At 45.1% G+C, this 20792-nt stretch overlaps 1 protein-coding gene across 1 annotated transcript; it reads right to left on the reverse strand.

The window, feature by feature from the left end:
• Positions 1 to 15279: 15279 nt before the first annotated feature.
• Positions 15280 to 17670, reverse strand: LOC542675 (fasciated ear2). Its single transcript, NM_001112192.2, has one exon. It carries the CDS (start codon positions 17585 to 17587, stop codon positions 15746 to 15748), a length of 1842 nt encoding a protein of 613 aa, NP_001105662.1. The 5' UTR covers positions 17588 to 17670; the 3' UTR covers positions 15280 to 15745.
• Positions 17671 to 20792: the final 3122 nt, after the last annotated feature.

The raw sequence follows: 20792 nt of genomic DNA on the forward strand, positions 1-20792 counted from the left end.
CCTTTTGAAGCCTTATATGGGAGAAGGTGTAGGACCCCACTAAATTGGTCTCAGGCAGGAGAAAGGGAAATTTTTGGGCCAGATTTAGTACTCGAGGCAGAAGCAAAGGTCAGGGTTATTACCAAGAACTTGGAAGCTGCTCAGGCCAGGCAAAGGAGCTATCATGATAAGAGGCGGAAGCCTCTACAGTTTGAGGTGGGAGATCATGTCTATCTTAAGGTATCACCCACCAAGGGTGTCCAGAGATTCGGGATCAAGGGCAAGTTAGCTCCTCGCTACATTGGACCCTATAAGATCAAGGCAAGCTGTGGACCCGTAGCCTACCAATTGGAATTACCACCTCACATGTCAGTAGTTCATAATGTGTTCCATGTATCTCAGCTGCGGAAATGTGTTCGTCTACCCACTGAAGTGCTACCGGAACCAGACATTGAGATAGAACCAGACTTGTCCTACCAAGAGTACCCCGTCAAGGTATTAGATCAAAGGGAGAGATCAACTCGGGCAAGGTCGGTCAGAATGTACAAGGTTCAGTGGAGTCACCATTCAGCAGAAGAAGCTACATGGGAGACTGAGGATTTTCTACGCTCTCGCTTCCCCGACTTTCTGCCCAAAGGAGTCGGTATGTAACCCCAAAACCCCACCCCACCTGCCCTTTGAATTCAATTATAAGAAAAACTTAGATGACAAGGATAGTCTAAGTTGTGGATTTAACTTAAGAAGGGCTTCCTTCTGAAGTTGCAAAGAGGATGACATTCGAAGAGCAGTTAACAAGAGAAACTCAAGCGTAAAGGAAAAACAACACCAGCACACCTTCAAGCACCCTCCAAGGGACTCTACCTAAATCTCGGGACGAGAGTCCTTTAAGGGGGGAGGGCTGTAACACCCCAGGTGTTACCCTGGCTAAAACCCACTTTGGCACTAGAAGCTGTGATCACAAGGGGTAAAGGCTTAGGGCAACACATAAGAACTTGGAGATCAAATGCTAATAAAGTTGCCAATGACATAAGAAGCATTACTCTAATCCTTGCTCACTTACTACCTTGGATAAGGGGGGGAGAAGAACCCTAGACCTCTCCTAAACCCTATCTTCCAAAACCCTAGGAAAGAGGGGAAAGGGAGTGAACAAGAGTGCAAAGTGTGTGTAACTTTTGCCCAAACCCTAAGCAACATTATAACCATCAATTAGGGGAGGGAAATATTGCAAAAAGACCCTTGGAGAAACCCCCTTTTCAAATCTCCAAGTGGAGAGAGAGCTAGAGCTCTCTATTTCCCTCTAAGTCAAATTTTAGCCCTAATCCAAAGACCAGCCGTGTTCACTCTGAAGATGGCGCCAAAACCACTTGGGTTCTATACCAAAAATGTGGTATACCACTTAAGGCACCCCCTGGAAAAATTGGAGACCGAGACTCAGACGTTTGACAGCACTTGACATCAGTTTTGTCACTGAGTGGGCAGTGAGACAAGCCAGATTTGGCGCCCGTCTATCTCCCGATCTAGGGCGTATCATCCCTTGGAACTCACACATGTGAGATAGCCCTAGGTGCCAGGAGGAGGTCTGCGCCGGATTCATGGCGAGATTCGCACGTTTGCGATCTCTGGAGACGTTTGAACACTGGAAGAAACTCACCTCCACGTGTTCGACGCCTTCTGCCCGCGCCAGAGCACGCTCGCGCGCGTCCCCGCATGCCCCGCGCCGCGCCCGAGCCAAACCAGCACCGTGGCCCGCGCCCGAGCTTATAAAGCCCTCCCAGGCTTCGACTACACCCTTCCGCGCACCCTCCACACCTCACCGGAGTTAGCTCGTCGCCGTTTGCCCGTGCGCAGCGAGTCCGCGGCCGCCCAATCCCTCTGTCACCATAGACCGGCCAGTAGCGCCATTCCCGACCCCGTCCAGCCCTCGGAGAAGCCTGTGCACACCTCCGTGAGGCTCCCCGAGCAAGGAATCGGAGTTTACTTCGCCGGAGAAGCCAGTCCACGCTCGCCGGAGCTCTCAACCCCGCCGGAGTACGTGGACCGGGTAAACCACTCCACCATCCTTCGATTCCTTGTGCACACAGTCGCTGCGTGACCCCGTGAAGCTCACCATGCCCTCGGATTTAACCAGTTCGCCGTGGTTTGGCCGGTATACTCGCCGCCGACGAGGACACCCGCCTGCACGCGTGGACCGGGCGATTCCGGCCATCTCCGACGTCGAGTCGTACCTCGACGTGACCGCCAGAGTCTCCCCGAGCCGACCCCACCCTTCGCCGGACCTCCCTCGCTGCCGGTAAGCCACGCCGCCCTTTTCTTCCCGCGGTTACTGTTTGCATAAGGGGAAGGACTGCGGGTGAGAGGGAGAGAAGGTCAGGGGGTTTTGTGAAATGTCAGAGACACAGGGGAATAGTGGCGTGGGGGTAGATTTGTGAAGGTGGATTTAGTTTAAACCCAGGGACCTCGGTGTAAACTATTTTTTTCAGAAAACCTTAATTAAATCTGTTTTTAAATTGGACAGCAACTTTGAAAATGCATAACTTCTGTTTAAATCATCCAAATTTGGTCAAACCAATTTTGTCAGACTCTAAATAATGTAACCTACTTAAGAAAAATATAAAACCCCCTATGTACTATAGAGAACCTTAAAGCTCTGATTTAATTATAGTTTTGACCAAAAGCTAAATAATAGGGCCAAAATTAGTTGCACTATTTGACTGGGGTTAGAAAACTTTTGAGAAGTTTATGTATACCTCCTAAACCCAATAAAAATGTTAAACCTTTCTGTCCACTCCATTCAAGTTAGTTTTACCCCTTATTCTATAATATGCTTAAGGATAAAGAAAATAGAAAATGTAATTTAATTAATGAACCAGAGAGTACCTCTATTTTTGTTAGGTTACTTATTCAATATAGTTCACTGGAAAAATATATCATACCCTGTTTTAATGTAAAATAAGTAAGATCTCTTTTGTTTTAATAAAACAAGTGAAACTTAGAAAAACTCTACAAAAATAACCCTAAGGTAAAAACACCCCCACCCTTGGGATGACTATTGTTTTATTAGAGAGAACTTAGGAAAAATATGAAATCTGCTGTTTGACATTTTTCAAATAATAATGTAGTAGAAAGTGCCTTTTTGACATTAAACTTAAGAAAATCATAACTAAATAACCACCCCTTAGTTTTCTGTGATTTTTAGCACAGAGACCTATTATTACTATGGGATGCCAGCAAAAATAACCTTTAGGAAAGAACCTACCCCTAACTAAGAGGTGTAGTGTAAAGTGGCCCATTTTGCCTAACTGTTGTTATTTTTGTTTAAAGCCTAGCTTTTATACTTTAAGCCTCAAATTCTTAAAACAAGCTAGAATAGCCAGTGACAACCCACTGTAATTTTTACAGAATTTTTGGAAATTATTAAAACCTTGTTGTATTTCAAACCTACACTAAAAACCCTAAATGGAAATTAAGGAAAGAAAAATGAAAGATGTGAATTAATGTTATCCTAAAACCTTTGTAATCTGTACACTAAAATGTATCAAGACAATACCAATCCACTATGTTACCCTCACTGAAAACCCAAGCCTAAGGAGTATTGAGCCTAACCCACTGGAAGCCTCGCATGACTAAGAAAACCCTAAGTTACTTCTTAACTTAGTTCTCTTTAGCATAATATTATTAAATCCTGCATAATCATGACATACATGTTTATTGCATTTCGATAGACTGTAATCTTGCTGACGGAGAGTACATCCTCGTGCCGGAGCAAGGAGCTGCTCAGGAGGTAGCCCCAGATCCAGCACCCGAGCCTGCACCAGAGGACCTGCCTGCCACTGCTTTGGAAGGCAAGCCCCGGTTTTATGCATAACCTGTTATTTATGCTACTTTACTTCACTTAATGATTGTAGGATTGATTGTGCACTTAGGTGTAGGAATTGTTTGAAACCCTAGTTGCATGATCTCAGGAATCCCATTGAGATGAATACTAGAATGATAGGTCGAGTAGTTGCTTTATTTAATTAGGATCTCGGTAGAAGACGAGTGATTTTTCTAGCACTCGCGCGAGATCAGGAAATTGATTGTGCCCACTTTCACACTATCATGATACTAATTGGTGGACAACAATCCATGGGGATTGGTTGTTTATGAGATGGAAAATGGAATAAGGATTAACGTGCGGATACCTGTGTCAAGCGTTTGAACGTACTAAACACATACCGAGAAATATGGTAAATCGGTAAGCCTAGTACCTGATTGAACCTGGCAGTAGACTTTGCCCCTCACGCGACCTGAGACGAGGTCTCCCATTCCGGTTATGGTGGGTACAAGTGCGGTCACTGCACGACGGCCAGTCGGGGTCAGTGAGGCATTGTACGCCAAGGCGGTGAGCCCTGATCTGCTGACGGGGAATCGATGGGGACGGTTGATGTGTGTGGGGACGGAGTGCCCCTACATGTCATGTGTTTAGGTTTACCTTGCAAGGATAAAAACTCGATTCGAATCGTCTGCTTCTCGCAGCTAATGAGACTGCTTGATCCATTGTACTGCATTGAGTAATAAGTGGAAATATGATGAGTTGTGATAAGATGTTGATTGTTAATAATGTTTGCTACCATGTATGAGTAGATAGTCCACTTTTAGCCTTAAGAGAGTCACACTTAATTTTGACTAAGTTAAAATCTTGATTTAGAAACTCAGCTAGTGCTTTTGGCAACCCAACCCCACAGCCAAACAGCTGCATGTCTAGAGGTAGAGGAGTAGACTCCTCACACCGGGTAAGTCTAGCTGAGTATTAGTATACTCAGCCTTGCTTGTGGCATAATTTTTTTACAGGTTCTCTGGAGGAGATGGTTGCTGGGATAACTTGGCCGTCCACCTTGCCACCGGGTTGGACTGTTGAGTGGGACCCTGCCTCGGCTGAGGAGGAGCATGAGGAGTGATGGGACAGGCTTCCCCATCTCTCTGTTTAATTACCGTTAGTTTTATTCCGCTGCACTTCGAACAATGATGGTTACTTTTGCAAAAACTCCGATGATGATGATGGTGATGTAATAATTTAATATTCTGACATGTATGGTTTTATGCTTTATTGTATTTGCTCTGTGACTCACCTTAGAGTGAGATTGTGGTACTTGATCCTGTCAGTGGCCGTGTCGGACTAGATCCGAGGGATTGACGGGTTATTCCCATTTAAGTGTGGTCTAGCCTCTAAGGCGAGGCTTAGGCACTTAAGTTGGAATAATTCGGGCAGTTCCGTCACAAGAGTGAGACTGACAGGCAGTCAGGCCCTGCCAAAGGTGCCATAGGAAACTCCGCTCCGCCCGACCCAGGGCTCGGACTCGGGCTAAGCCCCAGAAGACGGTGAACTCCGCTCCGCCCGACCCAGGGCTCGGACTCGGGCTAAGCCCCGGAAGACGGCGAACTCCGCTCCGCCCGACCCAGGGCTCGGACTCGGGCTAAGCCCCGGAAGACGGCGAACTCCGCTCCGCCCGACCCAGGGCTCGGACTCGGGCTCAGCCCCAGAAGACGACGAACTCCGCTTCGCCCGACCCCAGGGCTCGGACTCTGCCCTGGCCTCTGCCGAACGACCTCCGCCTCGCCCGACCCAGGGGCTCGGGCTCGGCCTCGGCCACGGAAGACAGACTCGACCTCGGCTTCGGAGGAGCCTCCACGTCGCCCGACCTAGGGCACAGGCCCGCCACGTCAACAGGAAGCGCCATCATCACCCTACCCCGAGCCGACTCGGGCCGCAGAGAACAAGACCGGTGTCCCATCTGGCTAGCTCCGCCAGATAGGCAATGATGGCGCCCCGCAAGCCCTGTGACGACGGCGGCTCTCAGCTCCCTTACGGAAGCAGGGGGACGTCAGCAAGGACTCAACCGCTCCGACAGCTGTCCCTCCGCCAGGCTCCGTTGCTCCTCCGACAGCCACGACATCACACCAGCAGGGTGCCAAGATCTCTCCGGCTGCCACATTGGCATGTACTTAGGGTGCTAGCTCTCCCCCGCTAGACACGTAGCACTCTGCTACACCCCCATTGTACACCTGGATCCTCTCCTTACGCCTATAAAAGGAAGGACCAGGGCCTTCTTAGAGAAGGTTGGCCGCGCGGGGACGAGGACGGGACAGGCGCTCTCTTGGGGCCGCTCGCTTCCCTCACCCGTGTGGACGCTTGTAACCCCCTACTGCAAGCGCACCCGACCTGGGCGCGGGACGAACACGAAGGCCGCGGGATTTCCACCTCTCTCACGCCCGTCTCCGGCCACCTCGCTTTCCCCCCTTCGCGCTCGCCCACGCGCTCGACCCATCTGGGCTGGGGCACGCGGCACACTCACTCGTCGGCTTAGGGACCCCCCGGTCTCGAGACGCCGACAAGCGTCATCTTGGTGTACTTGGAATTCTCATGAATAAGGTTTACAAGATGAGGATCAATAACAGTAAATGACCTTAGCATGAGTCAAACGACGTCATGATCCGTCCATCTTGTGCTCCCATTGCTTCGGATTTTGTTCACTAGAGTCTTGAGCCTGTTGTATGTTTCAGTTGGCTCCTCTCCCCTTTTCATGGAGAATCTCCCAAGCTCACCTTCCACCAATTCCATTTTGGTAATCATAGTGACATCATTTCCCTCATGAGAAATCTTGAGGGTGTCCCAAATTTGTTTGGCATTGTCCAAGTCACTAACCTTGTTATACTCATCCCTGCATAGAGATGCTAACAAAACAGTAGTAGCTTGGGCATTTTTATGAATTTGTTCATTAATTAATACAAGGTTGTCACTACTGTCAAATTGCATTCCATTTTCCACAATTCCCCAAATACTAGGATGGAGAGAAAATAAATGACTATGCATTTTTATGGCTCCAAAATGAATAGTCTTCTCCATCAAAGTGAGGGGGTTTACCAAGTGGAAAAGATAATAAATGAGCATTTGAATTATAAGGATGCAGGAATAATCAAAAGAGTAGTTTCGATTAACCGTTTTCTTTTTTGATGAAGAGTCTTTGTCGTCATCATCCCTTGGTGAAGAAGAGGAGGCGTCACTGTCATAGTAGATGATCTTCTTGATGCGTCTCTTCTTCTTTCCATCTTTCTTTTTGTTGTTTGAGCCCGAGACAGTGGGCTTGTCACCTTTAGGCTCATAAACATAGAGAGTCTCCTTCTCTTTGTCGTTGATCACCATCCCCTTACCTTTAGGATTCATCTCTTCGGGCGGTTAGTCCCTAAATAAAATAGGTGATCCTACAATAATCAACTCTAAACAACGCAAACTTGGTATATAATAAATGTTAGTAGAATTAAAAACCAAGTCAATATGAGTAGAGGTAGGAGGAAGAGGAGAACTTTATGGAAGAAGACAATCGCAATCAAAGAATGCACAAGTGACACGATGATTTTATCTCGTGGTTCGGCCAATGCCTACTCCACGTTGTGGTGACCTCCTTCGGTCAAGGGTTGCACTCAACCCCTCTCAAGTGATCCAAAGATCAAACTTGAGTACCACAGTTTTCTTCCTTTATCTCAAGTTTTTCCCTCTGTGAGGAATCTCCACAAGTTGGAGTCTCTCACCCTTACACAATAGATCTTAAGTGAACACAAGAGTAAGGGGAATAGAATCAAACACACAAGACAACTTGCAGCAATGCACAAAAGACAAGAGAAAAGAGCGCAAAGACAGCACAACGGTGTTATAGCTCAAAACAAGTGCTCAACTCTTAATCTACTAAAGCACAAGCGTGAATTTGATGTCTCAGCGTTCTTGGATGTTTAATGACTGCTTGGTGTACTGCTCCATGCGCCTAGGGGTCCCTTTTATAGCCCTAAGGCAGCTAGGAGCCGTTTGAGCTCCATTTGGAAGGCCCTGGTTGCCTTCTGTCCGTGGGCACACCAGACAGTCCGGTGCACCACCGGACAGTGAACAGTGCGCGATTTCCTTCCTTTTCTGGCGAGGCCAACCGTTGCTAGCCACGTGGCACACCGGACAGTCTGGTGCCGCCTCCTGATCGTTGTGTGAGCCACGTGTCACTCGCATCGCGCGGTTGACTATTGGTTGAGCGCGCGGCTAGCACATCGGACAGTCCGGTGAATTATAGCCGCGGCTCCCTGAGTTTTTCCCGAGAGCGGCCAGTTTGCTGAGCGCGCCAGCCTGAGCACCGGACACTGTCTGGTGCACACCGAACAGTCCGATGCCCCACAGGCTGGTGCAGGTTTGGCTGAACTTAACCAAACTTCTCCAATCCGATTTCTCTCGTTTTGACAAGGTTTCTAGCACTTAGTAGAATAATGTTAGTACCAAAAACAATTTACTAAGGCTAGAATTATACCTTGCTTTTCTATTTGCATCTCTTTGACACTTAGCCTATATCAAATAAAACAATATGTGTTGAGCATCTAATCACCAAAACATTTATAGAAATAGCCCAAGGGCACATTTCCCTTTCAATATGTAAGCACACTACACAATTCAAGGCACTTGGATAACTCTGACGACTAAGATATGTTTCTCTAGATTGTATGCTTGTTTCTCAGCTCTTGGATGTTGTATCAATTGGTTGGAGTTGTATTTATAGGCTCCCAACCCCTCCCCCCAAATAGCCATTTGAGCTCTCCACTCACAAAATTGCACAGTCTACGGTAACACTGGACACATTTGATGGTGCATCAAATATGACAATGTTCACCTGCTGGGTCAGTAGCTGTTCTGAAAATATGTCGAAGTTGGACAGTTGCATAAGGCATCGGACACATCTGATGTGCCACCAGACCTCACGTTAGCAGACTTTTGGATATATTGTGTATTTGGTGTGCCACTGGACACGTCCGGTACACCAAGTCTAAACTGCTCCAAAAACAAGCTCTCTACAAGCCCTGTCCGGTGACACATCCGGTGTCACACCAGATAGGTATGGTACACTCTATATCAGCCTGAGCTTTCCTAAGTTAGGCACAATTTGTTTGTCTACAATTGGCTTATGTCTTGTGCACCTCTATGATTTAGACAAATGTTTCTTGAGTCTATCCAAACATTAGTCATATCTCTTACCTCTTTTGATCTTCTAAATCCATTTGCTCCTTTTTGTTGAGTCTTTGCTTCAACTGTCTCTCGGAACTCCAAACTCCAAACCTGACCTATAAAGCTAGTCCATCGAGTTTCGCTATGTTGGTATGGTCATTTAGAACTTATCCAAATGCTAAAATGACCTAAAGTCCATTTCCTTCTCAATATTCAAATTTTCTCAAAGTTTAGGTTGTATTTGTGCATTTGGTCATCTAAAATTATTTTTTGATCCTATGACCAAACACTTAGCAAACTAGTTAGTCCAAAAAGTTGTGATGGTCATCAAACACCAAAACCATTATAGAAATGGCTCAAAGTACATTTATCTTTTAGTAGCACACATAACCTCATGTGCAGCCACCATGTTTATTATCGTTGGTTCCACAAGAGCTGCTCCCTCTATTCCTCTCCTCGCACTTGTGGAGCATGAGCCTGGCGAGGAAATTCTCCTCATAGAGAAGCTATCGACCCTAGTTATCGCAGATATACACCGACTTGTGCCACTACTAGATGGCACACAACCTGACTGTCACCTCCTCAATGGAGATGTTATTTATGTCGAGAAGGCTCTTGATAAAAGTTGTCACCTAAGCTAGGTGCTTTGGCATGACATGCAACATCTCCAGTCCACCTTGGCGACAACGATGTTGTCATCGAGGAGACATAGATCAACAACAAACCAGTGATGTAGTTTGCAAAATCTTTGGTGTTCTTTGCCTGATTTCACACTAAGACATTGAACTCACAGTGGAGCTGGTACGCCTCACACACCCGCTGGACCCGCCACATTGTTGTCTCTGTTCTTCTCTTTCGAAGACTGGCTAGCATGTTGGGCAGCACAGAGCGTAGGATCACGGTGAGTGTTATGTGGTTGTCACAGTAGACGATCTCCTCGTCTTCATATGGATCCATGGTGTATCACCACCTTGTAGCCGCAAAGTTCACCAGTATCAACATCGTCCACTCTAAAGTTAGCGTGTGTGAGTATGGGGAACTAAGCCTCGGTGGTGGATATATCTGTGATGGTGCTGACATGTGGTGGATCATGACCTCACATTGTTCATTGTATGGCGCTGGCAATGCTGAGACTTGGCGACCTTGTCGCTCTCCATGACCACCATCCGGTGGAGCAATGTGGCGATCCATTCCTAACTCGCACGGTTGTGAACTAAATGTTAGCCATAACTCTTCTCTGACAAGAATGAACCGGTCACCATGACTCTCAAGAACACAATAAACACTATGGACTTTTTTGATATTGTGCAACTACAATGGTTTTTTTCCTTGTATTAGACATTTATTTATATACACCTTGGTTCTAGGAAGGAAAAAAGGAAAACAATAAACAAGAATGTATTTGGAAGAATAATATTTTAAGTCGAGTTCAATGCTATTTCTATATAAGAAAAAATGAACTAGAATCCAATATTATATATCTTGGTCAGGAACATATCAGGTGCAACCGAAGCAATTGGTGCAACCAAGACACAAGGACAAAGGTGAGAGGGTCTTTTTAAAAATATCCAATGAGAGGTGAGAGAATTATTTTTAAAATCATACTTTTAAAAAAGTCCTCCTGCCTCTATCCTTGTGTCTTGGCTACACCAATTGCTTCAGTTACACTTGATAAGTTCCCATCTTGGTGACATACTCTGATGTTGTTCAACTGCAGGGTCTGGGGTTTTTGTTGAGATTCAGGAGGTGACCACTTTTATGAGGGCTTGGTTTGCTTCTAGTTGATTGAACCTCTGTCCCCACACTGTAAAAATATAAAGTTACTGCATTTCGAGTTCTTTGATGATCACACATCCCCCTCTCGATGAAGATTCATCCAACTCAATTTATGTGGTACCTACGTGGCATTAAAACGCGCACTATTGCACCATTTAGATCCAAATAAAGTTATTAAACCATACCAAACTAATTTTATGGCTGATCGAAATATTTTAGAAGGTAATTGTACTCCATGAGACGACACATGAGCTATGTCGAAAAAATGAATGGAATTATCTTAAAATTGTATTTTGAGAAAGCCTATAATAAAGTAAAATTGAGTTTTCTACAACAGGCAATGTGCATGAAAGGTTTCTCACCTAAATGGTGTGCCTAGATACATAATATCGTGTCTGGTGGACATGTGGGTGTCAAAGTAAATGACGTTATGGATCCTTTTTTAACATGCGAAAAGGATTAAGGCAAGGGGTCCACTATCTCTGATCCTTTTTAACATTGTTGCTGATATGTTGGCAATTTTTATAGCACGATCGAATGAGAGGGGCCAGTTTGCAGGGATAGTTCCCCATTCGATAGATGGTGGGCTATCAATCTTACAATATGTAAATGACACTGTCATTTTTATGGACCACAACCAAGAACAAGCTCGAAATGTGAAATTACTCTTTACCACCTTCGAGCATCTTTCTGTACTTAAAATAAATTTGTAGCAAATCGAAATGCTTTGTTATGAATCGACAAAAGAATGTGAAGAACAATACACGAGGATTTTAGATTGTGGTATTGGTAGACTTCATTTCAAATATATGGGTATCCCCATGACACATCAAAGACTAAGAAACCATGATTGGTCGTGTGCTTGATAGGTTCGAAAAGAGACTCAGCAATTGGAAAGGGAAGTTTTTGTCTTCAGGACAACGCTTGGTATTCCTTAACTCATTTTAAGTTACCTACCAATTTTCATGATGTCGTTCTTTGATATTCTAGTGGGGGTGTGGGAGAAACTAGATTTCATTCGATCCAGATTCTTTTGGCAGGGGGAAACCATAAGAAAAAATACTGACTTACAAAATGGAATATCATTTGTTAGCCAAAGGAATGTGGTGGCTTAGGGGTAATCAATCTAGCCACCAAGAATATTTGTTTACTAAGTAAGTGGCTTATAAGCTACTTAACGAGGACATCATTTGGCAAAAATGCTCATGAACAAATATTTAGGTAATAAATCATTAATCCAAGTTACTAGAAAACCAGGAGATTCCTATTTCTAGGCTGGTATGATGAATGTAGGGATGGCAACGGGTCAGGTTCGATCAGGTATTTACTATACCCGCCCGTGACCATACCCGCGGGGATTGCTTATACTCGCCCGTGACCATACCCGTGGGTAAAATTTTGTACCCATGCCCATACCCGTCGGGTATCGGGCGGGTATCGGATACCCGCGGGTACAGTGTTAACCCCATCGTTCGTCGTCGATTCCATCTGCCAACGTCGTCAGCCGATGCACCTGATTTCATATGCCAAGGCGGTTGTACCCTCTACTACTGTGTAGTATGCTATGGCTTACCTAGGTCTAAACAAGGTACACAAAATTTTCAAATCCTTTGATTCTTGTTAATTTTTTGGGCATCTCTTGAAGCGCATGTGGGCAAATATAGAGCAGGTGCTAAGCCAAGATGGTTTGAACTGAGCCGACGCTTTACAAGGAACAACTCAGTACCTTTTCGCTGTAGACATAGCCGTTCAACAGAACTTGAGGCTGATTTATAATATGATAAAAACAGATTTGATATTTTCGGATATCCATCGGATACCCGCGGGAAAGATGTTAAACCCGTACCCGACCCGATTTAATCATGGGTCGGGTACAGGTGAGACCCATGGGTCAAATTTTGTGCCTGAATCCGAACCCGACGAGTCGGATATCCAACAGATACCTGAACCCACAGGTAAAATTGACATTCCTAGATGAATGTAAAGGAGGAGTTCCTTCGCTGGGTCAGTTTAGGGTAGTCAATGGGCAACAAATTAGACTCTGGGAAGACACTTGGATGAACGATATACCCTTAAAGGAGTTTTTCCTAATTTGTTAAATATAGTGCTTGATAAAAAAAACCTTAGTGACAGAAGTCCTTCCTCTATCGTCCCCCATTATATCATTCCGCAAACCTTTGGTGGGTATCAAATGGGTGGAATGGCAAAAAAATTGTTTACCTTGGTTGCATCAATTAATTTGGGGACGAATCAGGATAGGTTTATTTGGAGGGCACATAGAGATGGGCATTTCTCTGTCCGCTCTATATATCAATTAATCATGAGTATCCCCGATATATAGGAATCAACTTTTTTGGCTCTGGAAGCTAAAAATTCCTCTCAAAATTCAAATTTTCCTATGGTACCTAGGCAAGGGAGGGACTCTCACCTAAGATATTCTAGCAAAAAGGTGGAAAGGAATTGTGAAGTGCAGCTTCTGTTATCAGAATGAGAATATCCAACAACTTTTTTCGATTGCTATATTGCCCGAGTTATTTAAAGGATTATTTTTAGTGCTCTTAAAATAGATAGGCTTGCTAGTATTAGAGTCTGTTTGGAAGCACACTAGTTTTTAGTTTTTTAAAAACCACTTTCTATCCTCAGTTTCTAAAAAACTGGTTTATGGAAGAAAAAAAATAGGTGGGGATTTTAGAACTTAGTTTCTAAAAAACCAGTTTCTAGTTTTTTGATACACAATTACTAGCATAATCTTCCTCTATTTTAAAAAGCAATGTCAATAGATGTAAATTCCATTAAACCAACAAGGGCACGATGTAATTAAACAAACAAAAACTGGTTTTATATAGGGGAGAATAACTTCTTGGTTTTTAAGAAACTGAGAATCTAGTTTCAATAAACTCAAATATAAACTAGTATGTTTGAAACCAGTCTAGTTTCTATAAACCATTTTTTTAAAAAAATGGGTGCTTTAAACAAGCCCTTAATCACATAATAGGATCTTGCAACGGAAACGCACACAAAAAATAAAATGTTGTTTTTAACAATAAATAAATATTGTCCATTATGCATGTCATTTTTAGGAGAACCTGCTCGTTCAAATTTGAGACTGATGCAGAAAGAAAAAACTCATCAGGAAATAAACGATGTTTATCACTCTTTAGAGATGGTTGCTATGGAGATTTTTGTAAAACATGGATGGCGGTTTAATGGTAGAATTGTAATGTCTTAGTGATTTTTCAATGGTAGAATTATAATGTCTTAGTGATTTTTCGTCTATAGCTTGCACTTCAAGATTTGTGTGGAGTGTTTTGTAATGCCGTATGCGAGCATATGCAGAAGGCCGAATCAATGGCAATCACAGGGCAAAAAATCGGGAGCACAACTGAAATGGACTCGCGTGATGAGGATGAGCATGCAGATCAGATGATAGACCTGGCGCCGGCGGTGATCTCAATTCCTCTTAACGTCAACGGCCAACGGCCACATGAAAGTTTTGTCTAGGCCAGACGAGCCAGTTCTTTTGTCTAGGCCAGACGAGCCAGTTCCTGACAGGAGACCAACCATCAGCAGTCGTCGTTTGCGTCCAGGTCACCTTATCTAGATCCAAGACAGTTTAGGATGTGTTTGGTTTGAGATCAAAATAGGATAAGGCAGGAATAACACCGTTCCCTCGATTTTTTGGGATCACGCCGCCATAAAAAATTACTCTAATGTTTATCTCGTCCTCACGTGACTCATCCAAACACTATAGAAACTGTTGTTGCCCCCTTCCATCACTCTTTGTACATCCAACCAAACACACCTTAGTACATCAACCAAACACACCTTAGGTGACCATCTCAAAGCGCTCACATTTGAAGTAATCTAAAGAACAAGATAAAACGAGCGGTTCTGAAGGATGTTGGTTTTTCTGTGTGACCATTTCACGTTTGATTAAAAGCAATGAAATTCTGTGGTTAACTGTGAAACTGATCCAACATTACAAGTAGTGGTAGGTACTGCAGCAAGTTCAGAAAGGAAAAAGGTTTTAGTGGAAAAGTTAGAACCGGATTCCTGCATGAGTCTGATTCTGCACAAGTGCCGAACCCTTTGAAAAGCCACTGATGCTTATTCTCCACCTTATCCAGCTGAAGAAGCTACGGCTATAGGAATTATCAATCTGCAATTACAGCCTGGGTTAGTTTGGTAATGCACAAAACAGAGATATGTATGTTGCCTTGTCTCACACTTTGCAATAAATACATTTGTTGATCATTCTGCAATCACAAACTTTGCGCCTCTGTTCCAAAGTATTACAGTACCAAAAACAGTTGCCGGCCTGCTGGATGCTGCTTCAGGCAGCTATTACCATTGACCTATAAAACTATAGGTGTTACAGGAGCAGCACCAAGAAATAGTCAAGCACATTTGCAGTTTCAGTCACATAATAACAAAGCCTTTTACCCCCAAACTAAGTTCAGACAGAAAGATGATATACATAGCACTAAGAAGAAACATAACGAACTTCACAATCTACACGACTAATCCACTGGATTAGACAATTGTTATCAAATGATCTTCCAGCAAATTGACATAATATAACATCGAAAGGTAGCTCAACAACACTAAATACATGTCCAGTTTTAAACTAGATCAGAACTAAAAACCAAAGAAAATATTTACATCTGAAGTGGTTCACAGTACCAGCGCTTCAAATTATGTGCATCCTTGGTGTCCAATCCTCCAAACACGCCAGGGCTACAACCAAGCACCAGCAGGTGATTGCATTCTATAACAGTAGGAATATTAGAACTAGATCTACACATCCCAAGATCAAGAATATTAGGAAACAATCAAGAGAGCTTGATTGATCATTAAAAGAGACAGCACTTCCTCTTGGCTGAAGATATCCATCTCATATGCTCATATTTCTTGTTAATCAGCTGCAGACCAGAGTCGCTCGAACTTCAAAACAACCTGATTTTGCAATCTCCCCTCTTGTTAATATTCAACCCTCACAGGCCGAAACACGAAGTTTCTTGCATTAGAGGAGCATAGTAAGGTTGCTAATGATACATAGAAGCTAGTCATTGTGCTGATACAAAATGCACCAAGAGATACCCATCCATTCTCTCCATGCCAGCCACCAAGCCAACCGCGGTGATTGCTACCTTCCATTTTCCCTTCTGGAGTCCTTGCATTCTCAGAGCACCCTTTCCCACTGCAAATTCCTGGGTTTCCAGCTAATGCTCCTGGGAACTTCGTTGTTGGCAAAGGCCCAGACAGGCTATTGTAGGAGAGGTTAAGCACCTCAAGCACTGTCATGGCTGCAATTCCAGGAGGCACCTCCCCTGACAGCCCATTATGTGAGAAGTCAAGCGTATGCAACCTCCCCATGCCCCCAAGCCCCGCAGGGATCTGCCCAGCCAAGTAATTACAGGAGAGGTTCAAATACTCCAACCCCTTCATGTCAACCAACCCTTCTGGTATCTCCCCACAGAGCTCATTCCCAGACAGGTCTATACCAGTAGTTGCCTGAACATCATACCCCAAATCCAACTGCCATGACACCGTGTCCACAGAAGCTGACACAAACAATTGGGGTGGAAGCACACTCTCTGATGGAGTCCCCTGACCACCTCCACCGTTAAGCACTTCACTGACATTGAACCCCCCATCTGGGATGAAACCCACAAACTTATTACTAGACAAATCAAGCCACTGGAGCAGGGGGAACGAGAACATCCAGTCAGGTAGGTGGCCGGAGAGCTGGTTACCAGCCAGTGATAAGAACTTCAAGCTCAGCCATTTCGCTACAGCACTGCTGAGCTCACCGGAGATCTCATTTCCTGACAAGTCCACCACCTCCAAAGACCTGCACCCAGCCAGCGGCAGGGGAATCTCCCCAGATATCTTGTTATTCGACAAATCTAGAACCTTGAGACTAGCTAGTGCGTCGAGCTCCGGACGGAGTGCCCCAGAGAGCTGGTTACCCCCAAGCTGCAGGTACAGAAGCTGGAAGCAGCCTGCAAGTCCGGCAGGCACTGAACCGGACAATCGGTTATTCGACAAATCCAGCACCTGCAAATAGGTCAGGTTCCCTATCCCCGGAGGAATGTCCCCGGAAAGCTGGTTGTCCGCGAGAAAAAGCCCCTGCAGGCTCCGTACGGCTGCGATACCGGCGGGGATCTCGCCGGAGAAGCGGTTGTGGGAGAGGTCGAGGAGGAGGAGAGCGGAGTTGTCGGGGTCGGCGACGATCCGCGGCGGGACGGCGCCGGAGATGGCGTTGCGGGAGAGATCAAGGGCAGCGAGGCGCGCGGGGAAGGAGAGACGCGGGGAGAGCGGGAGGCGGAGGAAGTTGGCGGAGAGGTTGAGGGTGCGGAGCGCGGGGAGCGAGGACGGCAGGCAGGTGGGGACAGCCCCCGAGAGCGCGTTGCGGGAGAGGTCGAGCGCGAGGAGCGAGCGCGGGAGGGAGCAGGGAAGCTCTCCCGAAAGCGCGTTGGCGGAGAGGTCGAGCGTCCGGAGACGTCGGAGGAGCGCGAGCGGCGCCGCGGGGATCACGCCCGTGAGGTTGAGGCCCCGGAGCGAGAGTTCGGCAACGGAGGGAGTGGTGACCGAAGGGGCTGGCGCCGTGGCGGGGTGGAGCGACACGCCGAGCCAGGATGGCGAGAGCGGGCCGCTCCACGAGGATAGCGCGGCGCGGGAGGGCGGCGACAGGGACGCGCGGAAGGCGAGAAGCGCTGCGCGGTCGGTGGAGGCAGGGACTGCAGGTTGGGTCGCCGACGCCAGGACGAGGAGGAAGGTGGCCAGGAGCTGATGGGGTAGGGGAGTGGCTGTCAGCATGGTGGTGGACTGGTGGTGGTGGTGGCGGTGGCCGGCAGAACCTGAGTGGTTAGGGTTTTGCAGGCCTCGGGCGTCGCCGCGGCCGCGGAGGATGTGGTCGCTCGGGGCCTCGGGCGTCGCCGCGTGTGGGTCAAATTTTGGAGGAAAGGTGGCGAACAGGCGAAGGCTGTGGAATCTGTGGTGTTTTCCCTCAACTAGGACTCCATTTTTTCCTTCTTGAATGAACTCTAAAATAAGGCAATTTCTTCTTCAAATCTTAAAGCCGCTTAAATTAGCTCTCTACCATGGTTAGAAATAGTTTTTATTTTAGGATGGTTTCAACTTTTTACTAAGAAAATCGGAAAAAGTTTATTTAAAACATTGAAAGTATATAAAAAGTTCAAAAATATTAGAAATAGATTGGGACCGGAGAAAAAAGTATTTAGAGCCCGCGAAAATATATCTATAAGCTTTAAAAATATATTTAGTTCTAGAATAATAAAAAAATATCGTTAAACCCCCAAAATATTTTAATCAAGTTTAAATGTGCTTTGGAAATTTTCTACAACAAAAATATGTGATACAACCAACATAGATGTTAAGGTTGTCTGCAGTACAGTGTGTAAAATAGAGGACGCGAAATTGTGAATGACGCTGCTTGCATAAAGAAGTTTGAAATAGAGGATGATATTGTTTGATACTATTTTATTTTGGTGGTATCTTATATTTTTGTTGTCGAAGTTTTCACAATGCAATTAGAAATTGATTGGGGGGTTCACGATTTTTTTTATATTTTTGTACCTTTTTCATTTTAAAGAGCTAAGTGCATCAATCCTATTTATGGATTTTAGTGATTTGATGACACGAGCTAACAATATTTTATGAGATTTACAATTAAATATAATTATAAAAAAGTACAAAAAATATGAGACCCTTTAATTATAAATTAGTGAAAGATGTGGCACAACAATTCAACTTGAGAGAGAGATTTTAGTTTTAATTCAATCTTCTTTCAAGTATAGTATATCATAAAGAAGGATATAGAAAAAATTACTTGTAGGTGTCAAAATATGCTCAAAACATTATACTCATTAACTCCTAACATTCCCAATAATACTCTAAAAAGGTCTCTTAAAAAACCTCTAAAAGAGCAAGTATTCTCTTTCTTTTATTCGTCCTGTTTTCAACACCACAAAAAATTCTGGACACCGCCTTAACTTTGAACCTTGGCTTTCTGCTGATGTTCCTCTTTCCCCAAAAAATTCTCTCCCCTTGGAAAATTTCAAACCCCCCTTTGGAAAAATTTGAGTAACACCTCTAAACTTCGAAGTTTTGCTTTATGGTATCTTCCTCTCCTTTGGAAATTCTGAACCCTCGAAATTTGAGGTGGGGTGCCCCTTGGGTCAAATCTCTTTGACTATGGATGCACCGAGGTTTCTCTTATCCACCTCAGAAATTCCAAGCCTCCCTAGTTGAAATTTTTGAGAGGGAACCTTCCTGCTCAGCAATGGCTCTCTAGCTAAGACAAGGGGATTTATTTCTCTCACCCTCTTGTTTTCTTGGGGTCAGCCATTTCAATTCACAAAACCACTTTGAAACAAAAGCAAGCTCTCTTTACACTCTCTCATACTTCCTCACGCCCTTGCTAGATTTTCGTCTTGTGAGTGAGATTGGAGTGAGCTCTTCACTAGATCTTGATTTCAAAGAGTAAGATCCATCTCTTGAGCACTTGTGGCACCCATCGGTGATTTCTTTTCCATTTTATTACTTTTGGGGTCTTTGAATCCTAGTTGGCTAGGTGTTGTCTAGCGACACTCCTGATTTGTGTTTGTAAAGGGTGCCTAGAAAGTTTGTATTACCCATTTGTTCTAGTAGAGATCATGGCTTGATTTTTTTGGTCGCTTGAGAAAGAGGGGGGGTTTAAAAAGACTCTAAAGGCCTTTGTGGTCACTCGACAACTGAAACGTAAACACTACTTTGTGGTATAGCCAAACCTTGTGATAAATCATGTTCTCTATATGCTTTTAGCTTGTAATTATATTACTCGTGGCATGATCTTCATTATGCATGTAATACTCAAAAATGTAATAAAGAGGATATAGATAATCTCAATGGTTTGTGGCCTCTCCTATTCATTACATGTGATCAACACTAGTTAAAAGTGGATAATTAGAACGAAGAACACATAAATGACCTGTGCATCATGCCGGATCTTATTTCGTGTGCATTTTTGTGATGATATAAAATATAGTAAACAAGAAAAATAATAAGATAATAGACATCAGAAGTAGAATTAAACCCTAATTTTGAAAATAGGGTTTGGAAAATAAGAAAAAGAGAAATGATATAAAAATATAAAAACATAGATATCCTTAAACTTATTACTGTTAACTGCACAAATATAGTGTAAAAGATGAGCCACAAAGTTTGAATTTAAACTTGAATTCAAAATTTGGATTAGAAAATGGTGAAAAAAAGGAATGAAAAAAAAGAAGATAAAACAAAACCCAACTAATGGGCCTCGTATCCCATATTCGGCCCAACACCAGTTTCCGCGCTACCCAGTTCTGGCCGCTCGCCTCGGCCTCACGCCGACATCAAGGGCCCACCCGTCGGCCGCGTTGGTCAGTTGCTTGGGGCCGCTCCGCGTGCATTGCTCTGCGTCAACGGTCCCACGGGCCAGCCGGACTCCGCGCGCGTTGCTCCTCTGCGATCGCCACCGACGCATGGGCCCCACTGGTCAGTGCGTCTTCCACCTCCCGCAGCGGACGCCGGACTTGGCGGGAGCTCGCGCCGGGATCGTAGGGCCGTTAGATCCGACTCCGTGCTATACCTGCGCATAAAGCCTCTGCTACGGCCCTATACCTGGCGCTTTGCCGCACTTGACCCACAACTCGAGCGCCACCACCGTAGAGAGAAAGAGAGAGGTCGAGAACCTGTTCACGGCCGCGCAGAGAAAAGCTTGTTCCCTTGCCGATCTGGTCGCGTGATCGAGCCGTGGTGCATCGTGGGCGCATGGTAGTACTGATCGTGGTCTCGCGGCGGTCGAAGAAGTGCGGTGCCGCCAGGAATTTCTCGCCGGAGTTTTTCTTGGCCGCTGTGCCGTGGCCGGAGCGTTCTACAACCGCATCGCCGGTTTGAGGTACCTCATCGCCTCTGCTACTGTCTACCCTACGTATAGCACCGGTCGTAGCATATCTTAGGTCCCTATTTCGCTTAGTGGGTG

Source organism: Zea mays, chromosome 4 (assembly GCF_902167145.1).
Source record: "Zea mays cultivar B73 chromosome 4, Zm-B73-REFERENCE-NAM-5.0, whole genome shotgun sequence".
Taxonomy (NCBI): Eukaryota; Viridiplantae; Streptophyta; class Magnoliopsida; order Poales; family Poaceae; genus Zea; species Zea mays.

Bases quoted from the DNA above. Each gene is read 5' to 3' on its own strand.
- LOC542675 (NM_001112192.2), bottom strand. From the start codon at position 17,587: ATGCTGACAGCCACTCCCCTACCCCATCAGCTCCTGGCCACCTTCCTC.